This window comes from Lygodium microphyllum, chromosome 25 (genome assembly GCF_053477565.2).
Source record: "Lygodium microphyllum isolate KBCC chromosome 25, Lygodium_microphyllum_v1.1.10, whole genome shotgun sequence".
Lineage (NCBI taxonomy): Eukaryota > Viridiplantae > Streptophyta > Polypodiopsida > Schizaeales > Lygodiaceae > Lygodium > Lygodium microphyllum.
This window is the reverse complement of record NC_141159.1, coordinates 4,229,191-4,254,313: the sequence shown is the minus strand read 5'-3', so window position 1 is coordinate 4,254,313 and position 25,123 is coordinate 4,229,191. Positions and strand designations below refer to the sequence as shown.

At 42.4% G+C, this 25,123-nt stretch overlaps 1 protein-coding gene across 1 annotated transcript in view; it reads right to left on the bottom strand.

The window, feature by feature from the left end:
* Positions 1 to 22,449, bottom strand: part of LOC148013854 (uncharacterized) — a 47,024-nt gene extending 24,575 nt beyond the window's left edge. Inside the window, exons 1-2 of the mRNA XM_087666986.1 lie at positions 20,445 to 22,449; positions 19,577 to 20,175 (exon numbers count right to left, since the gene is read on the bottom strand). Coding sequence (XP_087523112.1) covers positions 19,577 to 20,175; positions 20,445 to 22,023 — 2,178 coding nt within the window. The 5' untranslated portion in view covers positions 22,024 to 22,449. The remainder of the gene's footprint in view (positions 1 to 19,576; positions 20,176 to 20,444) is intronic.
* Positions 22,450 to 25,123: the final 2,674 nt, after the last annotated feature.

Below are 25,123 nucleotides of genomic sequence, written 5' to 3'. Positions count from 1 at the left end.
AGTTAAAAACATCTCCTAACACGGGACGTGACAAGGGGATAGGGTAGGGGACGGTTGGGACGAGGGGACGGAACATGGGATGTCCCCGTCCCATTTTGGTGTCCCCATTCAGCCCATCTGTTCAGGATAGCATTCCCGCATTTCGGGGCCTCGGAATGGCCATTCCCTGTTATTATATAGGGAAGATTTTCGATGTATAATCATAAAGGTAGATAATAAGTGCACGATCAACCAGATGTATTTCTTAGATCAGCTTCTAAGCTGATATTGTACCTCATTAATGGAGTGAGTACCCTCGACATTCGCAATCTCAATGGGATAGTCGAACTATGAGATCACCTAGTCCCATAAGAATCTTGTTGTTCATCCCTTTAGACCCAGCCCACTTGGTTAGGTAATCAATTGCAACAATAATATACTTAGCCTGTAAATATTGAGTTGCAAGACTTATAGACCCCACAAAATCTATCCCCTACTTTTCAAATGGTTATCGTGCAAATACCGGTGTTAGCTCCATCTTGTCCTTTCTGATTGGAACTTTTGTGCACTAGCATTCATCACCTTCACAAACCTCGCAACATTGTGAAATAGGGTGGACCACCACAACTAAGACTGCAAGATCTTTCAAGCTATGGCTGCTATTTCCATTGATTCACTAACCCATTATGCAAACAATATGCCATTAAATAACTTTAAATAAAAGTCCCATCCATACTTTATTCATCTCAATCAAACCCATGCTTTTGGCAAAACCCTTCCATAACAATGCGAGCCTTGTATATATCTAAAATCCTATCAACTTAAGTATCATAGGAATGTGTATTTTTAATGCTCAACTTAACATTTGACTTGAACATTAAGTAAATATACACATGTGATGTGCAAGTCAATTTAGTCACAATTACATACCAAAGACCCTCTCAAGTACTAGTGGATGCCTCACTGCTTAGTGTAACGTTGGCTTGGGGCATTTAGTTGGCCAATGAATATCAATGGTGACACTAGGAACTAGGCATTATTTAATAATCAATGCCACTTCAAGAACTAATAAATGCATCTGCGTAGGGACAAAAGGATAAATTGATTTTCAAATTTATTAATTCTAGAAATTGATTTAAATGGCTAAAAATTTCAATTAGAAAGCTGCCAAGTGGTAAACTTTCCCATTGCGAGCTAGAAGAGAGACTGTGAGAGCTAGTTGAGGGTCATTCCAGCCATTTTGAAGGCTAATAGAGGAAGGAAAGCTTATTTCCTGCAGTAGGTACCTGTTTAGGAGCAATTTCCAGCCATCAAGGAGGTCAATTACTACAAGCAACAGCTGATTTGGTGCTATTAGGGGCAAACAACAGCATATTGAGCTCCTGTGGAGTGGAGGTTGGGCTGCAGCTGATCAGCCATCTTTTGAAGGGTAGGCAAAAGTGCCCAGGTAGTGTGCAAGACAAAGAAGGTATATTCAGCAATATAGTGTGCAAAGAATGGAGACTTGAGATGGGTATGTACTAGTATGGTACACACAAAGAATAAAACAATGTATTTATACTTAGGGTACGATACACTTACACCTGCAAGGGTGTGTTCACATGTACGAGTAAATATATACACAGGAGTAGCGAAAGGGCCTTTACAGCCAACAACCTCCCACTTAAAGGTCCTAAGCGAACCTTTAACCAACTCCCACTAACCGAATGCAATGCTCATGTTGAGCCTTTGCAAGACTTTTAGTGAGAACATTTGCAGGGTTATCTTGTGTTCTGACCTTAGTGAGTGTAACTAGACCATCATCTAGAACCTATCTGATAAAGTGATACCGCACATCAATATATTTGATATGTGCATGAAACATGGCATTCTTAGCCAGGCATACAGCACTCTTGCTATCACATCCAAGTACATGTGTTTTGGTGGGCAGCCCAAAATCCTTGACCAAACGACCAAGCCAAATAGCTTCTTTCAAAGCTTTAGTGGTTGAAATATATTCAACCTCAATACTAGAAAGTGCTACTATCTTTTGCAATCTAGAGCACCAAGAAACCGCCCTCCCCAGTCAAGGTAAATATGTACCCGCTAGTAGACTTGCAAGTATCCAAGTTGTTGAGAAACCCTTCACCCGCAGTTCGCATTTTTTGCGTTTCTGAGTTTTGCGTTTAGGGTTTGCAGCCCCAAAAAGGGGTGCCATCCTAGACTGACTGTGCCTATTTATAGGCCACTCTCTCATTCATTCCTTACGGCTGATTCATTCAGTCCGTCACCTCTTCTCTCCAACCTCTCCACTACCCTCACACCCCTTCACAAGGACATTGTGGTTCGTGGTTCGTGGCTATCATCATCATCTTCCTTGTGCTACAGCACCCTTATTCCCTTATATCACATTCACTCCATGATTCGGAACTTCATCATTCCATTCATCAAAGTTCTTCTCTCTTCTCTTCTCTTCTCCATGTTTGCCGAGTTCACTCCGTGTTCCTCCCCGCCAACCCTACTGTCTCGCTGGTACGTCATCTTTTGACATGGTATCAGTTCTGGTTCTGCTCAAACAGCGGCAAAGATCCTCCACTCCAGTGAAGGCAAAGACCAGTGGCAGGTTCCGCATCCACTTCTCTTCTTCTTCCGCTGCATCAAAATCTCGTTTTTGCAGATTTCAAGTATTTCAACTTGCTACCCACACCTCGGACGCAGAGGACATCGTGGTCCAAGCTGGCCATTGCTGTCTACAACAATTTGGTGCTTGTTTCCAACCTATCACACACTGTTCGGAGCTGATTTCAGCATATTGACTGTTGCTGCTATTTTTTCCTGCGTTTTTAGTTTTTCTCTCTCTCCTACAGGCTGTCCTGCCTATGTTTTTAGTCTCTTTCTCTCTCCTCCTGCTTGCATTTTTAGTTTTTCTCTCTCCTGCAGGCTGTCTTGCCAGCATTTTAAGTCTCTCTCCTCACTTGTGTTTTTCTACTAGTTGCAACCTCTTACTGCTGGTAGCATCCTCCTCCCACTAGCAGCTCCCTTCCAGCTCTTCTACTGCCCTCCCACCCCTTGAGGCGAACATTGCGGTTCGTGCTTCACACTGCCCTCACACCCCTTGAGATGGACATTGCGGTTCGTGGTTTGTGGTTCATGGTGGTGGCTGACCTCTTCCTTCTTCAGCAAGGCACACTGGTATCCATGGCTTCTTTACCAACAGATAACCAAACTACTGGGTGCTCCTACTATGGCATCACCGGACACACCACCAATGCTTGCCGACTTTGACCTTTGCTCCCCACCCCTCCGGAGTATATGCATCTTCCACCAGGCACTCCTTGTGCCACCTCTCCTTTCTGGGCCACAAAGATCATTCTACATCTGTTATCAGAGTACTATACTCAAGGCAATAAGACACATCCGATGCACACTAATTCCTTTCGAGCACATGGAGGATCGATTGGTGCTACGACCTCCTGGAGATCGTCACAATGTCAGCGGCAATCTTCTCCCACCTATTTTCGAGTATAGTGGCTACGACGGCCCCGCGGTTCTACAGTCCGCTCTATCGAGAGACAATGATTATTTGATACCGTCTCCTCATTAGTCTGCGACTTTGAGAGACAGTGGCTGCTCGACTCCTCTCTTCTTTGGCTACCCAGTCTGCTCTACTAAGAGACAGCGACTATTTGCCCACCTCTTGCTCATTCTGAGCCCCACCCTTCCCTACCCTCGACTACTCAGGTTCGAGAGGCTACCTCTGGAAGCTCTTCAACACCCCAGATACCTTCTTCGGTATGACCGGCAGCACTTCCTTCGTCATCAAACATTTCTGAGTCTATGATCCATGAGTTTTTGGATTCCCTATCTACTTCAGAGGGGGATTCAGAGGGGGATGTTATTTCTTTGCCCTCAGAGGGGGCATCTACTTCTTCGACTTCAGCGGGGGCCTCTCCACCTCCCACCTCAGAGGAGGAACCTACTTCACATGAAGTTCTTCACCCATCCTCTACTTTCTTAGGGTGGCTGTCTTCGACTAGTCATCTCTTCTACTGATATCCAGGATCTTCAGGTACCACCTAGATCGGGACCTCGGAGGTTCAGCCGTGACTTGGTGACGAGACCTTCGTATTCCTTCCAGCATGGATGCACAGAGCTAGTGGCTTTTCTCCCAAGGATGAGTTTCGGGTTCTCCAATTCACTCTGTCTACTGTCCTTTACTACAAGTTATCTTTCCAATGAAAATCTTGGATCTTAGGGATCCTTTGCATCTTCTTCCTCCTCTTCTTCTTGCCTTGGTCACTTGGTCAGAATGGAGCCACCTCCCAAGATCAAGTATGGCCATATCCTTATGGTTCTCGGCACCATACAAAGTCCGACATTCCTCCTCTACATTGCATGATTTCATCATCTTTGTACTAGGGCGCTTGGGCAAGTGAACAATTTCCTTACGCGGGACACTGTCCAAGTAGCACCTGCTGCATGAGCATTCTTCAACATGTAGCATTGCATCTTCACCTCACTCTTCTTTTGTTCCCCCTTTTTGGGCCTGAGAGGGGGTGTTGAGAAACCCTTCACCCGCAGTTTGCATTTTTGCATTTTGCGTTTAGGGTTTGCAGCCCCAAAAAGGGGCGCCATCCTAGAATGACTATGCCTATTTATAGGCCACTCTCTCATTCATTCCTTACGGTTGATTCATTCAGTCCATCACCTCTTCTCCCCAGCCTCTCCACTACCCTCACACCCCTTTAGGAGGACATTGCAGTTCGTGGTTCGTGGCTGTCATCATCATCTTCCTTGTGCTACAGCACCCTTGTTCTCTTGTATCACATTCACTCCATGATTCGGAACTTCATCATTCCATTCATCAGAGTTCCTTCTCTCTTCTCCATGTTTGCCAAGTTCACTCCATGTTCCTCCCCGCCAACCCTATTGTCTCGCTGATACGTCATCTTTTGACACAAGTCACCTGACATGTCTGCATCACAATATCCATGCAAATCTGATATACCCTTTCCATAGCAAATACATTTTCTTTGTGTGCCTTTAAGGTACCAAAAGATGCATTTCACTACCTCCCAATATGCTTTGCCACGATTTAATATAAACCTGCTCACAACTCCCACTGCATGAGCAATGTCACGTCTAGTGGCAACCAGAGCATACATGAGTGATCCACAAGCTGAAGCATAAGGAACACCCTTCATAGTGTTGGCTGCCTTATCATCTTTTGGGCAATCTGCTTTGCAAAGCTTAAGGTATGGTGGTAAAGAAACACCAAGTGGCTTAGCATCTACCAAGTACTTTGCTAATGTACTTTTCTTATGAGAGAAATAAAGAGCTGCTACTTTCTATCTCTCGTCACACACATGCCCAAAATGTATTCAGCTGCATCCAAGTCCTTCATGGAAAAGGCTGAATTCAGCTATCTTTTTAGTACATTAACCTAGCTTTTATGCTTTCCAACAATAAGCATATCATCTATGTGAGAGACTGACAAGATCGAAGCTCAGCTAAGAGTGCAATAGACAGTGTGGAGAGTAAAGCACGACACCCAATGCAATAGACTGAAAGAGTGTAAGCTGAAAGTACAAAGTACAAAGGGTTGTAGGGGGTATTCACACCCGAACACGATAATTGCCCATAAGTGTGTAACATAAGCACATACAAAAGAAGATAATAAGTCTGGGGGAAAAACCTCTCGTACCGAGAGTAAAAACTGCCCCAGTGTCCTATTGATCACCGACAATCCTCTGTGAGCGTAGACATTAGTGAAACCCAACAAACCCCCCTGGAGTGAAGAGTGATCAAATATACAAGGATCATCCGCACCAAAGGAGATCGAATTTAAAGCATTGCGAAATGCTTCAAATTTGTCATGAGGAAGAGCTTTGGTGAAAATGTCTGCCACATTACTGGTGGTAGGACAATAGACAAGGCTGATATCACCTACATGTAGCCTCTCTCTAACAAAGTAATAATGTGTCTCAATGTGTTTCATGTGTGCATGAAACACTCGGTTCCGTGCCACTACAATGACACTCTGACTGTCAGTGAACAAAGGAGTAGGCTCCATAACAAATACATCTATATCAACTAGCAAGCATCTAATCCATGCGCATTCAGCTGTGGTAGTGAAAGTTGCCTTATATTCAGCTTCACATGACGATGTGGCAACAGTGGACTGTTTCTTGCTAAGCCAAGATATGCAAGATGGGCCAAGAAAGAAACAATTGCCACTAGTGGAGTGATTGATGCCTTTTTACTAAGCCAAGGATTTATAAACAACTCATCTGAGTCTACCCTTTACGTATGTAAAGAGGGGGGATCCATGCTGATCATTTGTCTATATGTTGATGATCTTTTGCTTACACGGACACATGCTAATCAAATTTCAGCATTCAAACGAAATTTGCAGCAAACTTTTGAGATGTCAGACTCGGGGTCTTTACATTATTACTTGGGCATTCAGTTCATACATAATGCTAGAGGTATTGGTTTATCACAATCAAGATTCATCGGTAAACTTCTTGAGAAGTTTGGCTTATAAGATTGCAAGCCAGTTTGTACACCAATGGAACCTGGACTAAAGCTGTCATTACATGATGAAAGTGATTTGTTTGATATACACACATATGCTCCAGCAGTTGGATGCCTTATTTACCTATGCAACACTAGGCCGGACATACAATTTGCAGTTTCAGCCACGAGCAGATATATGCATCAGCCATGCATGTCACATTGGCAAGCTGTCAAGCGAGTCTTTTGTTAGTTGCAGGGTACTAGATCTCTTGGATTGCTTTATGCCAAGGGGGGACCACTACAGTTACATGTTTACAGTGATTCTGATTGGGTTGGTGATTATGATTCACTGCATACCAAGCTCTAGGAGCTTGTTTCAAGCCATATAAAGCCATTTTCAGCTTGCAAGCCAAGTGTTCAGATCCCTCAACTATAAAACCTATGGGCTGCTGTACATAAACTTCCTCATGAAATTCCCCATGGAAAAATGCAATTTTAATATCTAACTGATGCACAATCCATCCATAATGGGCAGCCAAAGCAACCATAGACCTGATGGTAGTCATTCGGGAGGTAGGAGCAAATGTCTCCTCATAGTCAATGCCTTTCTTCTGTGCATAGCCTTTAGCTACAAGCCTTGCCTTATATTTGTCAATGGATCCATCTGCATTCTGTATTAGCTTGTAGACCCATTTTGTTCCAATGGCTTTCTTCCTAAAGGGCAAAGACACTAAATCCCATGTTTGATTCTTAATAATAGGATCAAATTCAGCTTGCATTGCTGCTATCCAATGCACACTTTGTTGTGCATCCTCAAAACATTCAAGCTCCTCATCATCAATCGTACTTGTTGCTATAACAAACTCCATCGTATGTACAATATCATGCATATGAGCTTGCCTTCTAGTACGACCAACCATGGGTGCATCCAGATGATTATCTTTTATAATATGTAAATACCACGTAGGCATTTGTCTTGCCTCCTGATTGTGCACAAGCTCTTGCTGAATTTCAATTTCAGCACTTTGCTGAATCTTCAGATCAGCCAATGGCTGATTTTTTGCATTTTCCAATGGAGCAACTGGCTGAACATTAAGTTCACTTGCTGAAACTCCAGCTGAATCACCAAATGAAATGGGCAGCAACCCTTCAAATACATCAAAGGCAGCCTGATATGTGTCAAAACCAGCAAGGAATATAATTCTAATTTTTCGTCAAAGAGTACATCCCTACTGACAAACACCTTTTTAGAGATAGGATCATAGAGTCTGTAGCCTTTGCTCTCACTACTATATCCCACAAAAATGCATTTGACAGCCTTGTTATCCAACTTTTTTTTGAGTATCTAGGGAATATGTGCATATGCAAGACACCCAAAGGTACAAAAGTGCCCAACAGAAGGTTTCCGGCTGTTCCAAGCCTCAAAAGGCGTAACATTCTTTAATGCTTTGGTGGAGCATCTGTTTAAAACATGGCAAGCACACATTACGGCTTCCATCCAAAAACTGTGGCAAGCTCTTTGCTTTCAGCATACATCTAGCCATCTCCATGAGTGACCGATTCTTCCTCTTTGCAACCCCATTCTGTTGTGGAGTATAAGCAATAGTGAACTGATACACAATGCCCTTTTGCTTCAAAAAGGAATTCAGCATAGAGAACATATATTCCCTCCCTTGGTTTGAACAAAGAGTCTTTATTTTATAGCTAGATTGGTTCTCAACAAGTGCGACAAAAGCCAAGAATGCATCATACACTTCTCACTTTTTCACTAAACAATAGACCCAATAGAATCGTGTAAAGTCATCAATAAAAGTCACAAAGTAGTAATATCCACCCAATGACTTTGTTTGCATAGGGCCACATACATCTGAATGCACTAACTGTAACCTAGCTGTAGCTCTAAAAGCAACATCACGGGGAAACAAAAACCGATGCATTTTTCCCAAAATACATCCTTCGCACAAATGCTCAGGAGGCCTCTCCAAAAGAGGTAATCCATCTAGCATCTGTATACGTTGTAAGAGCATCAAGCTACCATATTTCACATGCCCCATACGAACATGCCATAACTCTGCCTGTAACATACAGGTGTAAGAGTGGATGCTAAGTAAGCTAACTGATCAACTGAAAGAGCATCCAACTCATATAACCCATGACATAAAGTGCCAGTTAAGACCAAAGTCATATGTTCCTTATCTCTCACCATGCATCTGTGATCATCAAAGGTGACCTGCAATCCACAACGTGCCAAAGAAGAAATAGAGAGCAAATTCTTCTTTATACCTGGCACAAACAAAGCATCCTATAGGCGGAGAATAGAGCCATCAATGGCTATGAGCACAATCTCCCCAATACCTTGAACAGGGTATGATACATTGTTGACACACTGTACAGACTGGCCAACTAAAGTTGCATCAACAAAAGAAAATAAATCTCTGCGATATGTGATGTGCTTAGAAGCACCACTGTCAAAAAACCAAGTGTCTGCATCCTCAATAGAGCTAAATGCTCTATCAACCCAAGAAGAGTCATAATTGCATGTCTAAAAGCAATAGTCTCTGTCTACAACAAAGGACGCTAACTCAGCAGTAGTGGAAAGAGCATCAGAAACAGACATCCCTGTCTCCTTTTTCTTCTCCTTGGCAATGCGCTTTCTACACTCAATGATGTAGTGGCCTGACTTCTTGTAATAATGGAATTTTTTCTTCTTGGCTTGCGTGTCCCCTTGTTTTTTATTACCCTGTGAAGTGCCTCAAGTCCCAGAGCTCAACGGAGCATTCTTTACTTGGTTGCCTTTACACTTCTATCTTACCATAAAAGCCTGCTCAGAGGCTGTGACATCCACACCGCTATTTCTTCTTGTTTGCTCCTCCTCTAGAAGCAAACTGACTACCTGAAGAAAAGTAATAGGCTATGGGGCAATCCTCATGGTGAGGTTTAGGGCCGTATGAAAAGCCAAGTACGAAGAAGGTAGTGAGTTCAATCTAGTAGATATCAGTTGTGCATCTGAATAGTACTCATCGACATTCATAAGTTGCTCATGCAAGTCCTAAATTTCATTCAAGTGATCCTACATAGAATCTCCCTCATCCATCTTCAATGTCTCAAGCTCTTTCTTTAAGAAAGAGATGCGGGTCTCATTATTACCAACAAATATCTGCAATAAAGTTAGCCAAGCTTCTCATGAAGAAGCTCCAAACCGAATGTGCTGAATGATGGGGACCGCTGAACTGCCAATGCAATCAGAGACAAAGCCTGTGCATCCCATGTATCCCATGCTTTTTGAGTTGCTGATCTTTGGGAAAGTGGCTGAAGTGGAGAAAGCTAAACAGGCTGAGGTGCCCATTGTCCACGTCCTCCTAGAGAAGGAGTAGCAGGAGCCACAACTCTGGGCCTAATTTCTTCTCCGTTGACTTAGTTCCAAAGATTTTTCACAACCAGCACATTCTTCATCATGAAGGACCAAAGTGAGTAGTTGTTACCATCCAATCTATCCTCCTTGGTTACATAGGTAAATACATCCCCTCCCTGATTTGCCATGATAGTCAATATCAAAAGAGGGCAAAAGAGCAATGTCCAAGCTAGAACAACCTGAAAATCTCCGAAATTTCCAAAAATTACAGCAAATAGCTTACTGCAATTAGTGCACTGAGGTACACTCTGTCTAAACTGTCTAGAATGCACGTAGTCCAAGGTGCATTCAATGCTCAGCAACACTATGTGAGCAAAAACCCTAAAATTTCTTGCTCCAAAAATGTCAAAAACAGTCTATCTTTGACTGAGACTGCAGTACATTTGCCGATATCTTCAAAAACCCCAAAAGCCCCAAAATTCTTAACTTATTTGTCAAGAAATTTGCATCAATCGTGTCCTAGACACGTATCCTGATTTCTGTGTCTGTCCTTGTCCACAAATGAATCTGGAATAAAATATTATTAATTTTTTATTTTTTAAAAAATTTACCTCGATGGCCACAAAGCAAGGCTTCAAGCGGCGCTAGAGACGAGAGTGGTGAAAGCTGGCTCAAACACAGACGGTGCTAAAGGCGGGAGTGGGAAGAGCTAGCTCAGGCGCTTCCAAACTGACTAGCCGGCGGTGTGGGCGCTAGCACAAGCACAGGCAACAAGTCAGAGGGGTCGCGGGCAGTGTGGTCACTAGTAGGTGGCGTCCCCAAGCAAACCGGTGGGCTCCAAGGCAGGCAGGCGGCGGTGCAAAGGCAAAGGCGGACATTGGCTCACAGGCGGTGCTGGGCGCAACGTTTCTACTGCAGACGAGTTGGAAGAGGCGTTGGGTGGCGCAGTTGGTAAGAGCTACGGGCTAGACAAGGCACTGATGTAGTGGACATGGCGATGCACGTAGCAGACCTGTTGGGCAATGGCAATAGGGAGCAGAGCTGGACTGAGCAAGAACTCCCGGAGGCTGAGCAAAGCTGAACTCAGCTGAACTCAACTTTGATACCAAATGTGAGAGTAAGAGGATCGAAGCTCAACTGAGAGTCCAATAGACAGTGTGTAGAGTGAAGCACAACACCCAATGCAATAGACTGAAAAAGTGTAACCTAAAAGTACAAAGTACAACCCTTAAACCTTAGGGTTGTAGGGGGTGTTCACACCCGAACACGATAAGTACCCATAAGCGTGTGATATAAGCACATACGAAAGAAGACAATAAGTCTGGGGGAAAAGACCTCTCATACCGAGAATAAAAAGTGCCCTAGTATCCTACTGATCACCAACACTCCTTTGTGAGCGTAGGCGTGAGTGAAACCCAACAATCCACATAAAGCACAAGTATTATAAGGCTTCCATCATTCACCTTCTTTATATATAAGCACTGATCTACATTGCTTCTTTTAAACCCATGTGAGAGTATAAAGGCATAAAAAATTTTGTGCCAGTTGTCTAGGAGCCTGTTTTAAACCATACAAGCTTCTCTTAAGCCTGCACACCAAATGCTCCTTTCCTGGCATAACAAAGCCCTCTTAGTGTTTCATGTATAGCTCTTCTTCTAAATCACCATGCAGAAATGCAGTTCTAATATCCATCTGATCAATTTCAAGATTCATAGATGCTACGATAGCAAACAATACTCGAAGAGTAGTCATTATGACAACAGGTGAAAAGACTTCCTAAAAGTCAATCCCCTCTTTCTGTGTATAACCCTTAGCCACAAGCCTAGCTTTGTATTTGGGTTTGCCATCCACACACTTGATTTTATAGACCCATTTGTTAGGAATAGCTTTCCTATCTTTGAGCAATGGAACCAAATCCCAAGTATCATTTTGATACAAAGATTTCATTTCTTCCTGCATAGCTAGCTCCCACTTTTTCTTTAACTCACACGATAATGTCTCTTTATATGTGAGCAGCTCACCCTAATCTATGAGTAAAATGCAGTCCAAAGAGGGATCGAACCCCTGTATAGGTTTCCTGACACGTGTAGACCTTCTAACCCAATGATCTATATTATCAAGTAATGGATCCACATCCAAAGGAATGTCAATGACCTCATTATTTGGCTGCTGAACTACATTTTCAGGTTGTTGTAATACATTTTTAGGCTGCTGTAATTCATTTTCAGCATGTTGATTTTGTTGCCCAAGCTAATTTTCAGCATCCCTTTGCTGCCCATTGTCATCTGGCTCAATAATGACATGCTGCTTATCAAAACCAGCATCAAATGTAGCTGAATTTTCAGTGGCTGATCATGCTGAAATTTTACTTTCTTTTTGTCTAAATCACTAGATGTGATATTTTTCAACAGCTTTGACTCATTAAATACCACATCTTGGCTATGTAGTACCTTGTTCATGCTTGGACCCATTTCACCTTCATCTCCATAACCCATGAAGATGCCTCTATGGGATTTCATGTCAAGTTTAGTTCTGCTATCAACACGTACATGTACATAGCATTCGCAGCCAAAGACCCTTAAGTGGTCATATGAAGCAGATTTGCCATATCAAACCTCTTCAGAAGTGCCACTTTCAAGTACACGATGCAGAGATCAGTTGCAAATATACACCACGGTTTTAAGTATCTCCCCCCAAAACGATTGCAGGAGATTAGCTGTGGACAGCATACACCGAACCTTCTCACATAAAGTGTGATCCATTAACTCAACCACACCATTAGATGACGGATAATATGGAACTGTAGGCTCTCATGAAAATGCCATTGACATCACAAAACTTAGTGAATTCTTTAGATACATACTCTCTCCCATTGTCTGTTCTTAAGCATTTTAGTTTTAAACTCTTTTGAGTACTAACAAATGCATGAAACCTTTTGAAGGTGTCCAATGCCTCACTTTTCTGCCTAAGCAAGTAAACCCATAGCTTTCTAGAGTGGTCATCAATAAAAGATACAAAATAACAGAAACCACTATGAGTTTTTATTGGCATGGTACATACATCAGAATGGACTAAATCCAAAATATATGCTTTCATAGGGGCTCCATGAGAGTATGAACTCTTTACATGTTTTGCAAAACACAGTCATCACAAAAGTCAAGCTTTGAGTTTTTCACATCAACTCTTCCAAGTGAAAAAAGTGCTTGTAAACCCTTTTGGCTCATGTGTCCAAGACACTTATGCCATAACTTTATGTGTGACTGCACTTCAACAACCGCAACAAACTTTCCAGGAAGTGCCTTGCAGTGAAGATAATATAGAGTTCCCTTTTTACCACCTCTAGTAACTAGCATGGATCCTTTCTATATCTTCCACATTCCACCACCAAAGGTAGTGAAGTAACCCCCTACTATCTAACTATCCAACAGAAAGCAAGCTCTTCTTAATGCCAGATACATACCGAATATCATAAAGAATCAATTCCTGACCATTTTCAAGAGCTAAGTGTACAGTGCCTATTCCTTCAACATCACATGCATAGTTATTCCCTAGGTAGACTTTCCCAAGGTTACCTACTGCATAAGAAGAAAAACACTCCAAAGATAGAATTACATGAAATGAAGCACTACTATCAACAATCCACGATTGTGACAAACCATCATGAGCAGATAACAAGGCATCTATCACATCCCTTTTAGTGATATACATGTCTTCCACTGTCATAGCATGTGGTTCTGAAGATGCAACCGGTAAATTAGCATCTTTATCTTCTTCTGTCTCCTCAATAACATTAGATACCACATTTTTCTTCTCTGTTTCTGTAGGGATAGAGTTGCCATCCTTCTCATTCTTTTTGCCTTTTGCATTAGCCTGCCTCTTGCATTCTTGCTCCTTTTCATAGTTATTAGTACCTGCAATCGGACTTTTTATGCCCTTTGCATCCACACTCATAGCAAGTGACACCTTGCTATCTTTCGATGCTTTTGCTATGATTTTTGTGCTTATTTGCAGCATTTGACCTCTTTTCAGTTCATCATCTTACATTGCAACCTGATCCATTGTTTTCCCCACTTGCTTGCGTCTAATCTCCTCATTGAGAATAGAACCATACACACATAGAACCATTCACACTGTCAAATGTCAAGTTGGGATTGTTGCTCAATGACACAACCAATGCTTCCCATTAATTTGGCAAAGTCATGAGCAAGAAGATAGCCTTCAGCTTAGGATCAAAAGCCAGCAAGCATGCATCCTGTAATTGACTCAAAATACCAATGCATGCATTTAAATGCTCTAAGGTGGGCTTAGACTCATCAAGTTTCAAGTTAACCAATTTTCACATGAGATGTACCTCACTAACAAGAGTCACATTCTCATACATAGCCTTGAGTTTCTCCCAAACTACATAAGGAGTGGAAGTCCCTTGATATCAATAAAGATATCATCTATGACTACCATTTTGATGTAAGTAATGGCTTTCTTATTCATTTTAGCCCAATCCTCATCTGATAAAGCAACAAGCTTATGTTCTACCAAGGCATCATCACAATCCTTCAAAAAAAGTATACCCTGTATAATGATCTTTCCAAAGATCAAAGCCATTGCCGTCAAATTTACGAATCTCAAAAAGATTCTTTGTGCCAGATGTAGATGCACCGCCAGCCATTTTTAGCAATAAATTGCTAAATACTTTCAGCCAAGAGCAAGGTTACTAAAAGTAACAGCAAGTGCACGCACTTGTACTTCCAAAAGTGCCCAAGAAGCAGATATCATACTGCAATTTCAGTCCCTAGGGCTGATTACAGCATACACATGAACCCAATCTGATACATATGCATAAAAGACAACTCCCACTTCAATAATACATCACCATAATGCCCAAATGCAATAACCCAAGTATTGTATGTACCATTGTTTCACTACATAATGAGCATTCAGCAATACATGTACCAACAAAAGTTGCCCTTTTACAATATTTGATACATCCCAAGTCCCTAATTTCTCCCACTTGGCAATGAATCTGCTGTAATTTCACTATCAAAGCACAAATTGGCTTAAAATGCATCACCGATGCAAAAAGCCCCAAAATTTTTGCAATAAATCTGCCCCAATTGCATTAATACATCATCTCGAGTGTCAAATACGGACAAATGTTGCAGAAATTTCACAAATTCTGCAAAACCCTCAAATATGGTCCAAATGTGCACAAATTTCAATGAAATCGGCTCGACTAAGCAAAATTTCACTTGTACATGAAAAGCCCCAAATTTTTGAAGCAAATCGCACAATGTCTGCAATTTTTGGGTCAGATGTCACTATTTTGCATAAACAGCATCAAATCTAGGAAAAGCCCCAAATTTCCAGGTACAAATCTTCACAAATCTAAGGACTATGCTTACGTGTGTGAACCCCCATCAATGAGTAGGGGACCTGCTTGCAGGCAATAAAATAATGTATATAAAAAAATGACGAAAACTGCCTAAAATATGCCACAATACTGTCGTCGTCCTGGTGACAGCCTCTCGTGACTTGCTATTACCTGCACCTAGTCGCCGCCTAGCTAGAAACGTGACGAAGACTGTCTGAAATGACACCACTGCGCCTGCTCGTGACCTGCACCTGCTACCACTGGTCAAAACTGACCGCCAACTCCCTGAAGCACTGTTGCAACTAACTACGCCTCACACCAACTGCCATCTGCAAATCAACTCACTGCAGATTGGTCAAAACGAACACCAACTGCCCCTGAACAGGCAGAACGATGGCGAGCTCACTCCTCCTTCGCACAAGCACTCTTGCCGCAACTCTAATACCAGTTTGAAGGGCGAGCAGAAGTGCCCCAGGTAGTGTGCGAGACAAAGGAGGTGTATTTAGTAGTAGAGAGTGTGCGAAGAGAATGGAGACTCAAGATGGGTGTGTACCAGTATGGTACACACAAAGAATAAGAGAATGTATTTATACTTAGGGTATGGTACACTTACACTTGCAAGGGTGTGTTCACATGTACAAGTAAATATATACACGGGAGTAGCAAAAGGGTCTTTACACCCAACACAATTCACAGTTGGGCACCAACACATTTCAGCCAATTTTGGTGACAACCCTCTCAATTTTCTCTCTTTTCAGCATTTTCTACATATGTCCAACCAATTCTCAACCATTCTCAGAAATTTTCAGCCATTCTCAAGCCTTGGTGAAAAGCAGTTGTGTGTTTGCTGCTGTAAACCCTATTTTACTATAGAATTTAGGGTTCACTAGCCACCTCGGGTCCCCTACCAAAGAATTGAAGGCATACCACTTGGAATCAGCTGTTGGAAGTTGGGCATTTTGAAAAATTCCAAGAGGTCAATCCATCCAAATTGAAATTTATGGCTTGCTGTAATTAGTGTATAGTCACGCCAACCCTTTTGAAGAAGAAAGGCTGGTTTCATTAAGCTTCGCACGAAAAATCCACTTCAAACCTATAACCTTCTAGTGACCTAGACAATCACCAAGGTCCCAATCCCTTTTTGGTCAATGCTCTTAGCTCCTTCTCCATGACAAGTTCATCTCAAACCCCCTAGGATGGAATCTAGTGGAAGGATCCCCAAATCCCACATGATCTACCAATGACCAACAAGGTAACACTGTTAACAGTTGTGTGTCACAACTCATGTATGGTTGTCTCTTGCGTGTGAGCCTCAATTTAAGTCAAACAAGGACATTGGAAACTTTGTCAGTGTATTTGCCTGTCAATTCATTTGTCCCACGAACCTTATGTGGAGATCATTCCTTGTATTTGTCACCTAGCAGCCTGTATCCCTCATTTCTAGGCAAGCAATTATTGGCATCGGCAAGGCAGCCATTACTGGGTAGGTCGGTAGGCATTTAGTGCATTTCATCTAGCATTTATGGCATTTATTACAGGTCCAACCTGCATTCAATACAAATCAACCAATTTTAGCATTTTGTCCTATTTATAGCTGCCTTGCCGTCACCTACTCAGTTCTCGTGCCAACCCTCCTCATCATTTTCATCTCTTGCTCTTGCCTCCATCTAACACCCTCACTAACACTCCATATTGTGCGTAGGGGGACCGAGACCAGCCTTGTATCCGTTCAAATCTCTGTCAATTTTGTTTCATCATTTCATTGCACTCGTCTCCTCTCCCCTATTCATTCCGTGTTCATTGTTCATTTCTATCATGCACTCTCGCATGGTATCATTCACCTCAATGGGAACCAAAGTTGATTAAAGAGGAGCAACTAGTTGATCATCTCCTAGCTGGGAGGCATCATTTGCATGCTGGGGCCATCTCAGATTGCTGGGTGATATCAGATTGGTGCTGATTGCACTGTGTTTCATCAGGCTGGGTGTCTTCAAGCTGTGTTGACTAGAACCAGCTCTCCAATAGCTGCATTTTCTGTCCCAGACATCCAACAACCCTACACATTTTGCAGTCCATCATCCTCCTACGTCTACATTGTGACAGGTCTGCCCTGTTTCCTCCGCAAACTCACTGCTGTCATCATCACAAATTTGCTATAGAGCACTAGGCAAGACCTTTGCAGGCAGGTGACATCTTTTTCACGCCATTTTCATCAGCAGCAGAATTATTCCTTGTTTTTTTGCAGGTAGCTATGATGCTTCAATGACAGACCACTACAACCGGCAGAATCATGCATATCAGGACCGCAAGTACCATTGAAGTAATGATAGAGACCAAGAAGACTAGCATTCCAACCATTGTGACCATGAGGATTATCGCAAAGACTGCCAAAGAATGAGACACAAATCATGACATGGATCAATAGGCAAACTGTGACCAAGTTCTCTCCTGACCACCTTCATATACCATTCTCTCCTTGTTCCCCCTTCCATGGCTTTGAGTCCATGATTGGGTATTATGGCACCCCTTATTTTGGTGCCTATCCAACCCTCTCTCCCCGCTTCTGAAAAGCTAGATGGGACCAACTACTCACTCTAGTCATGCAAAGTTGAGTGCATCCTCCACACTTTTGACCTCTAGGAGTCCATCATAGTCCCTCATCACCACCCTACCGTGGATCCCCAAGTTGTAGCAATGCAAGACTTGGCAGCTTTATGGGATCAGCTCAATAACAAAACCCACTCATTTCCCTTTATGAGCTGTACACTTTTTGTGCTTGTGATAAAAGGCATATCCACACCGCCACAAAGGTCCAGACCCAATTGGCAACCTTATATCAAGTTCGAACATCTAAGCATCGAGTGGCTCTTGAATTGAAGCTACAACAACTCTCTATCTGCGAATTCCCCCACAACAAAGGGCCAAATCAACAAGATGTAGGAGATTCGGAATGAGCTTGTATCCCTTGGGAAGATCATGGCTTCGAAAGACCTAGTTGTGATGCCTCAGCCACATCTCCCTTACAAAGTATGGTGTCTCCTATACAAGTCTTCTCAACACTTGTACAGAGGATAGTATCACTTGGGAGGGGCTACTCCCTATGGCCCTAGAGCAGGATATGCATCACAAGGAGACATTCTTGTGGAACCAAAGCACAAAGCCATGCTTTTGCAACATCATCATTAAGTATAGGACAATCCAAGCAAAAAAAAGAGAAGAAGAAGTCAAAGAAATCAGAATCAATCTTCCGATTCTGATGCCAACATAGAGGGAAAGCACAAAGGATATCCCAAGATGAGAAGATCTCGCATCCCAAGGAGAAGTATTGGATGACGCATCCTCTTCACCTTCATTCAAGCACAAAGAAAGTATCGACAACACAACATCTGTCTATATCTAACTCTACATCCGCCGTTATGAGAAAGTCTAACATTCCTTCCATTAGTTGGAGAAGTCTTCTTCAACTAACTCGTCTTCCAAGAGGCCCTAGCTCATCAACAACAGAGCTTTGAGTCATATGACTCAATACTTAGATTATCCTCACCAAGCACACCATCTTTGTTGAGAACTCTTCACCAGGAGCCATTCTTGTGACAAGTTGGTAAGAGAAGGGGCTCTATCTGCTCCATTCCCCTTTTAGTGCAAAGGAACCTCTAAGTCAGCTTTCCATTGCAACACCCATTCCAATTTTTGCACCCCCCATCCCCCACCATCTCCTCTAGTGGTTCCCTCGTACCTTTTGGGCAAGCATTTATTTCCATGGGCACGGCTCATGTTATTGGGCAGGCTCAGGTTATTGGGGAGGTAGGCAGCGGTTAGTGCATTTTACCTCTCATTTTGTCCTACTTATAGCTGCTCTGCCACTCCACTTTCAGTCACACACTTGGTTCTTGTATCAACCCCCCTCCTCATCATTTTCATCTCTTGCCTCTGTCTACCACCTCACTGATGCTCGGTGCTGCATGTAGGGGCTGACTCAGACCATCCTTGTATCACTCATATTTCTGTCAATTTCGTTCCTTCATTTTACTTTGTTCTTCTTGTCTCCTTCTTCTCTATTGACTCTGTGTTCATTGTTCCTTTCTGTTGCACTCTCCCAAACAGGTCCCTAGGAGTTGGCCATAGAGTTGAAGACTCTTCAGATGGGTTAGGAGCTGGAAGTAGGCCAAGCTCAAAAGGCACAATTGCTGGAGATGTAAGCATAGATGTGGATGAAGAGGGGTCCACTAGTGCAAGAGGCTACACAGTGTCCCGCTCATCAAATACAATCTCTCTCCTAGGCACAATGACTTTGTTGAAAAGTATGACTAAACGATTCCTCGAGGAAAGAGAAAAAAAAGGGGAGGGGGCATGAAAGAAGGTGGTTTCATGAAACATACCAGTACACAAGGAAGATCAAGCCACCATAATTTGTCTTCTCGATCAGGCTGATACTCTTTATACTTATTCAAGACAGCTTCAATGCCAAACCTCTGCTTTTGTTCTTTTATTTTCTGCTGCACTTTCAAGTGCTCATCCAGAAAATCCTCTCCTCCCTCTTCTAGCTTCAGAGCTAGCCTTCCTGCCTCCTCTATTTCCTGCTCTGTAACCCAGCTATCCAATTCAGACCCAATTTCCCTCATTAGTTCTCTAACCTCCGGATCTCTTTCGATGTCATACTTTTTCTGCAGTTCCTTCCCCCAGCGTTTGGTGTTTGCAAATGTCTCTTCTTTTCTCAATGGTTGTCCACTTCCAACTACATCCCTTGTATCATGAAGCTTACTTGATGCATTTCTTACTAAAATTTTTCCTGGCTTTGAAGACTGCACAGCTGTATTTGACAGTCTTTCAATGTGGGGGTATGAAGTTTTAGCATCCCCTGTCAGATCATGGAGTACATCCTGTTCAAAATCCTTGGGTTGACTCAGCAAAAGTGAACGGGCTGCTGTGTTGGGATCCTTCCAGTACTCCTCCACAGGATGCCTCATTTTGATATCATCTGAGCAGGACACCCAGAAAAAAAAGTGGATGAGTTTAGGCATCCAAAACCTAAGGTTTTCCCTTGCAGTAGACAAATATATATAAAATTGGCCTCTCTCTCTCTCTCTCTCTCAATTAAAACAATCGCAAAATTTGAAATACAATTTCTCAAACCAGCAGGACTCTTCATGCTTGATCAAGTGGATACAACAAACACAATGGTTTTACAGCAAATACTTCCTTCAAACCATCACTGCAATGGCTTGGTTATCAAGCTTAGACCCTTACTTGAATGTACAGTCTTTACAGATTCTCCACCGGGCTTGTCATTCTCCGGCACTACAGATGTGATTCCACGCAAAGGTTTGATCTCCATGCCTTCCGGATCAACCCCAGGAACCTTCCATTCACTATCTTCTGAATGAGCTACTATGCTCTTTAATTCATTTTCCTCTCTCCTTCGTCCAGCTTGTTCTTTGCAATCTTCATCTCGATCAAGTTCAGTTGCTATGTCAGCACCCCTCGACCCTGTAGTCTCAGCAGACGTGCTCAATACATGCAACTTTGCAGAAGATCTGCTCATAGAACTCCACTCTTCTTGAATCCCCTTGTGGAAGGCAAGACCATCATCAACTGTTGATTTCGTTTCTACGAGAGGTGAATCGTTTGCTTTATCTGTTGGTGTAGCAACACCAGCAGGTCTTTTAAATCTTGCTTTTCTACTAGCAAGGGTAGACTTTGCTTCTTCCAAAGACATAATGATATGAGGCCTCAATTTTGACAATGGCTTAGACATGTTACCAAGGCCATCACCTTGAACAGTGACTTCTATTACTGGCGCATCAATGTTGTCCACCATCCCCTTGACATGTGCAGAAGTTTCCCTTGGAGGTAGATCTGTTGCTGGAGCATCAACTGCCGGGCATGCATTGGTTAATTTTTCCTTGTTGTCTATGCTTGTTTCACATACTTCTGTCTGCTTCATATGCCCATTTATTGGTTGTGTAAAAGAGCCTGAGTAGCTTTGTGTTTCAAGAGCGATGCCTTGCTCATATTTCACTTGTCTTGCCATGTCCCTAACTTCTTGCACTTTTTTCATAAAGTCAGATGGAACATCAGCCGAGTATTGGACTTTCTTTATCGTTTCCATGTCTTCTTTTCCGTCAATCCGTGCTTTCCAGTTTTTCATCTTCATGAGTCTGGCTGCTGATTGGTCCTTTGTGACAGTGTCCCCCTTAGACCGCTTCAAGTGCAGCTTGTATGCTCCCCATAGGATGCAAATGCCATAGATGGGCAAAACAAGAGAAGAGACAGATCTAATGACTGGCGCAGATTTGTTTATAACAGACTCAACGTGGTAAAGGAGTTTGCTGTCTTTGCCTTCTTTCCTATGCTTCACGATTTTAAAGATTGTGCTGTTATTTGGTGGTTTCTTGTTTCCCGTCTCCATATCGTTCGCTAAAGTTTTTGCAAGTAAAAATCTCTCTTGTGCTTCGATATTCGATTGGGAGGGATTAACTCCAGCGCGCCTTTGAATCTCATCCTCGTCAATCAAGACTTTCGTTATCCCACCATCAGGCCCTTCGTATACTGTGAAGATGGGGTTGGTACCAAAGCCCCAAGTGGATGTGTCCTTTCGATATACTTCATGTATATCTCTCCACCAGTGCTTGAAATCTGACATTTTGTCGCAAGCTTGCTTCTTTACTGTGCTTAAGTTGTTATGGCGGAGGACCGAATAGACTTTACGTCTGTTGCCCAAGTCTTTCCCACCAGTACTCGGAATTTCAACCGGCATGTCACAAGCATCAAGCCTCGCACCTGACTTGATGGAAACAACAGCGGTTGTAAGCAAGGGGATCTCCATCCCCTTGTCCGAGAATGAATTCCTGTAAAACAGGGAGCAATGCTGCTTGGAAGAAGAGGCTTAAGAATTTACGGAAGGCGACCCCATCCTTCAGGTTGAGCGTACTACTGGGGAGGATTGTGGCTAGGAAGCTGCTCATAAACGACCGCTTGATTAAACATCTCCGGATGTTCTGCAACGAGCAAGAAAGGATGGTATAGACGCGTGAAGATCATCAAGCAAGGTGGCTTACATAATAATGTGGGTGGAAGCAATTATTATTCGTGGTTTAAGGTAGTCCGAGAGATGAATCAAGAAAGGTCTAGTACTTTGAGCGCTTTAGCTCTGGGACTGGCTAAGAGCTAGCTAAAACATGCTCGTATGATATGAACAATGATGTTGCTCCAAAGATCGACATGAAATCGCATTGAACAAAACGAGCCTTGCAATTCCAAACTTGCAAACCCTAGACCTTCACCCTAAACGATGGTATTATCCACGTCAATATCGCCACTTGCCCCTCACATTTTTGAATCAAGAATAGGAACCAAATGTTTCATGATTGGACCTCGACAGCACCAAGAAAGTGTTTCATAATTGGCCCCTCTACCCTATGGTGTAACATACCGTGTGCCATACAAAGAGGTTTCCATTATGATGACTCACCGATACTCTATTTGGAAAAGTGTGAGGTAACATTCCTCAACTGAATGATATGACATGTCATGTGATAATGTACTAAGCACAAATGCGCTCTCCTTCTCCTTTTAGAAAGAATCTCATTTCTAGCCATCCAAATCTTTATGAATATGGAGAAGAGCAATGTAACATGTGTTAGTGGAATGATGTGACATGTTATGTGATAGCTTACTAAGTGAGACCTACACTCTCCTCCCTTTAAAAGGAAATTCATTTCTAGCCAACCAAATCTTTCTAAGAGGATCTTTGCATATTGTGGCTTTGTTAGTACTATTGTTCTATGCAAGGAACATTATGCCGCTTCACAACAGTGTGACGTTGCAAGGGAAGCAAAGTTGTTGTGCGATAGGGAAGCAAAGTTGCCATGCTATCCCACAACAACTTCGCTTCTCTTCCTTCGCTTCTTCCTTATACACTATATTTCATTTTTCTCATTGTCTCCCCTCACTTTTTTTCCCCACGCATTTTATTTCACTTTCCCGAACTTCACATGGCAATCTCTCTCTCTCTCTCTCTCTCTCTCTCTCTCTCTCTCTCTCTCTCTCTCTCTCTCTCTCTCTCTCTCTCTCTCTCTCTCTCTCTCTCTCTCTCTCTCTCTCTCTCTCTTTTGCGTGCTTCCACTACTGCTACCATTTGTGTTGCCATCAGTTGCTACCACCAAGTCCCCTCCCCCTAGTGGCTGTTATCACCAGTCTTGCTGGTAGAGGAGAGAGAGAGAGAGAGAGAGAGAGACGATGTCCATGTTGCTAGTGTGACTCTCCCTTGCAAGTTTTCGATCAGAATCCACTGCCTCCATTTTATTTTTTTTACCCCCTCACACATTGCCTTCGATTTAGAAGATAAACATGCATGCCCTCCCCTAGGCCTATCACTCCCCTTGGTTGAGAGAGAGATAGAGCTGATGCATTCATGTCATTTGCAATGCAACTATTGCCACTCCCACCACTGTTTGCTATAACCACTCCTGCTAGGCACCATCCCACCATTGGTTGGTGTTGTCACCACTCCCAATGGCACACACAAAGAGAGAGAGAGAGAAAGAGAGAGAGAGAGAGAGAGAGAGAGAGATCATTTGTGTCTCACTTGCCCCATCCATGACTTCATCCTATCCCATCCATGTGGGCTTCTTTTGTCTGTGTGTGTGTGTGTGTGTGTGTGTGTGTGTGATTCATAGTTGGTTTCATTCCATGGCTTCATGCACTGATGGTGGATGAGGTGGACGAGGATGCACAGGAGAGAGATAATAGGTATGAGAGAGGGAGGAAGAAGAAGAAAAACAAAAAAATGATCAAAAAGTTGATGAGTTCATTAAATGTATTGGCTTCTTTTCAAATTCAAATTGACTAGACAAAGTGGTTTGGGAGGTTTGAACGAAACTTGTAGGCTCAGGAGAAGCTATGCTGGTTCAAGGATTACCGAAGTCACAAAATATATATATATAGTATAGATATAGATGTATGTATATAATACCCCTTCTTTTGCAACTTGCACATGTAAACAATGCTCCTCTTGCTTTTACTTTTCCTTCTAGGGAAAAGTTATAAGGGAGAAAGCATAGGGTGAGGGGCCAATTATGAAACATGTGCTAATTATGAAAAACCTTCTTGGTGCTACTATGGCCCAATAATAAAATGGTTTGTCCCTATTCCCAACATAAAAGTGTATGAGAGGCAAGTTGCTATATTGAGATGGATAGCTACATTGTGCAAGGATGAAGGAATAAAGCCCAATTTCATCGTTAGTCCAACCTTGTAGAATGTTTGGCCATTGTGTGTTTGGAATTGCAAGGCTCGTTTTCGTTCAATGTAATTTCATGTCTAATCTTTGGCATGATATCATCGTTCATCACATGGGCAAATTTTTTTTCCCCACTTCTCATTCATGTTGTGAATGGATCTATGGCAAAAGGGCAACAAATTGTTCATTACTTGACAAAAGCATAGTGCATCATGTTAGTTGTTCTAGTATTGGCCCCTTTACCCTAGTGCATGACATTTCATACATCATAACATACTTTGTGGTTTCACAAAATTAGGGTTAGGGGTTTACTTTCACAAAGCATTAGGGGTTTTCGATAACCTACAATATGAAACAAACCCTAATCCATACATGGTAAACCAATGCATTCACATTGTTCATAAATTACCCTTTATGCATATAATAAAACTAAAACAATTATTTAAGGTCTACAATGATTTCTCTAAAAAATTTAACTTCAAAGTTAATGTGGATATATTACCAATTTATTAAAGAATTATAATGAGTTTGATTTCAAAGTTAGTCAGGACAAGTTAAAGTGATGAAGCTATATCATAATGATGATGGTATCTTGCTAGACTTAGATTGATAGACATTGGTTTGGGTCAAGGGATCAAGCATTTTGGATTTCCTATAGATTTATGATTACCTAGAATGCAAAGAT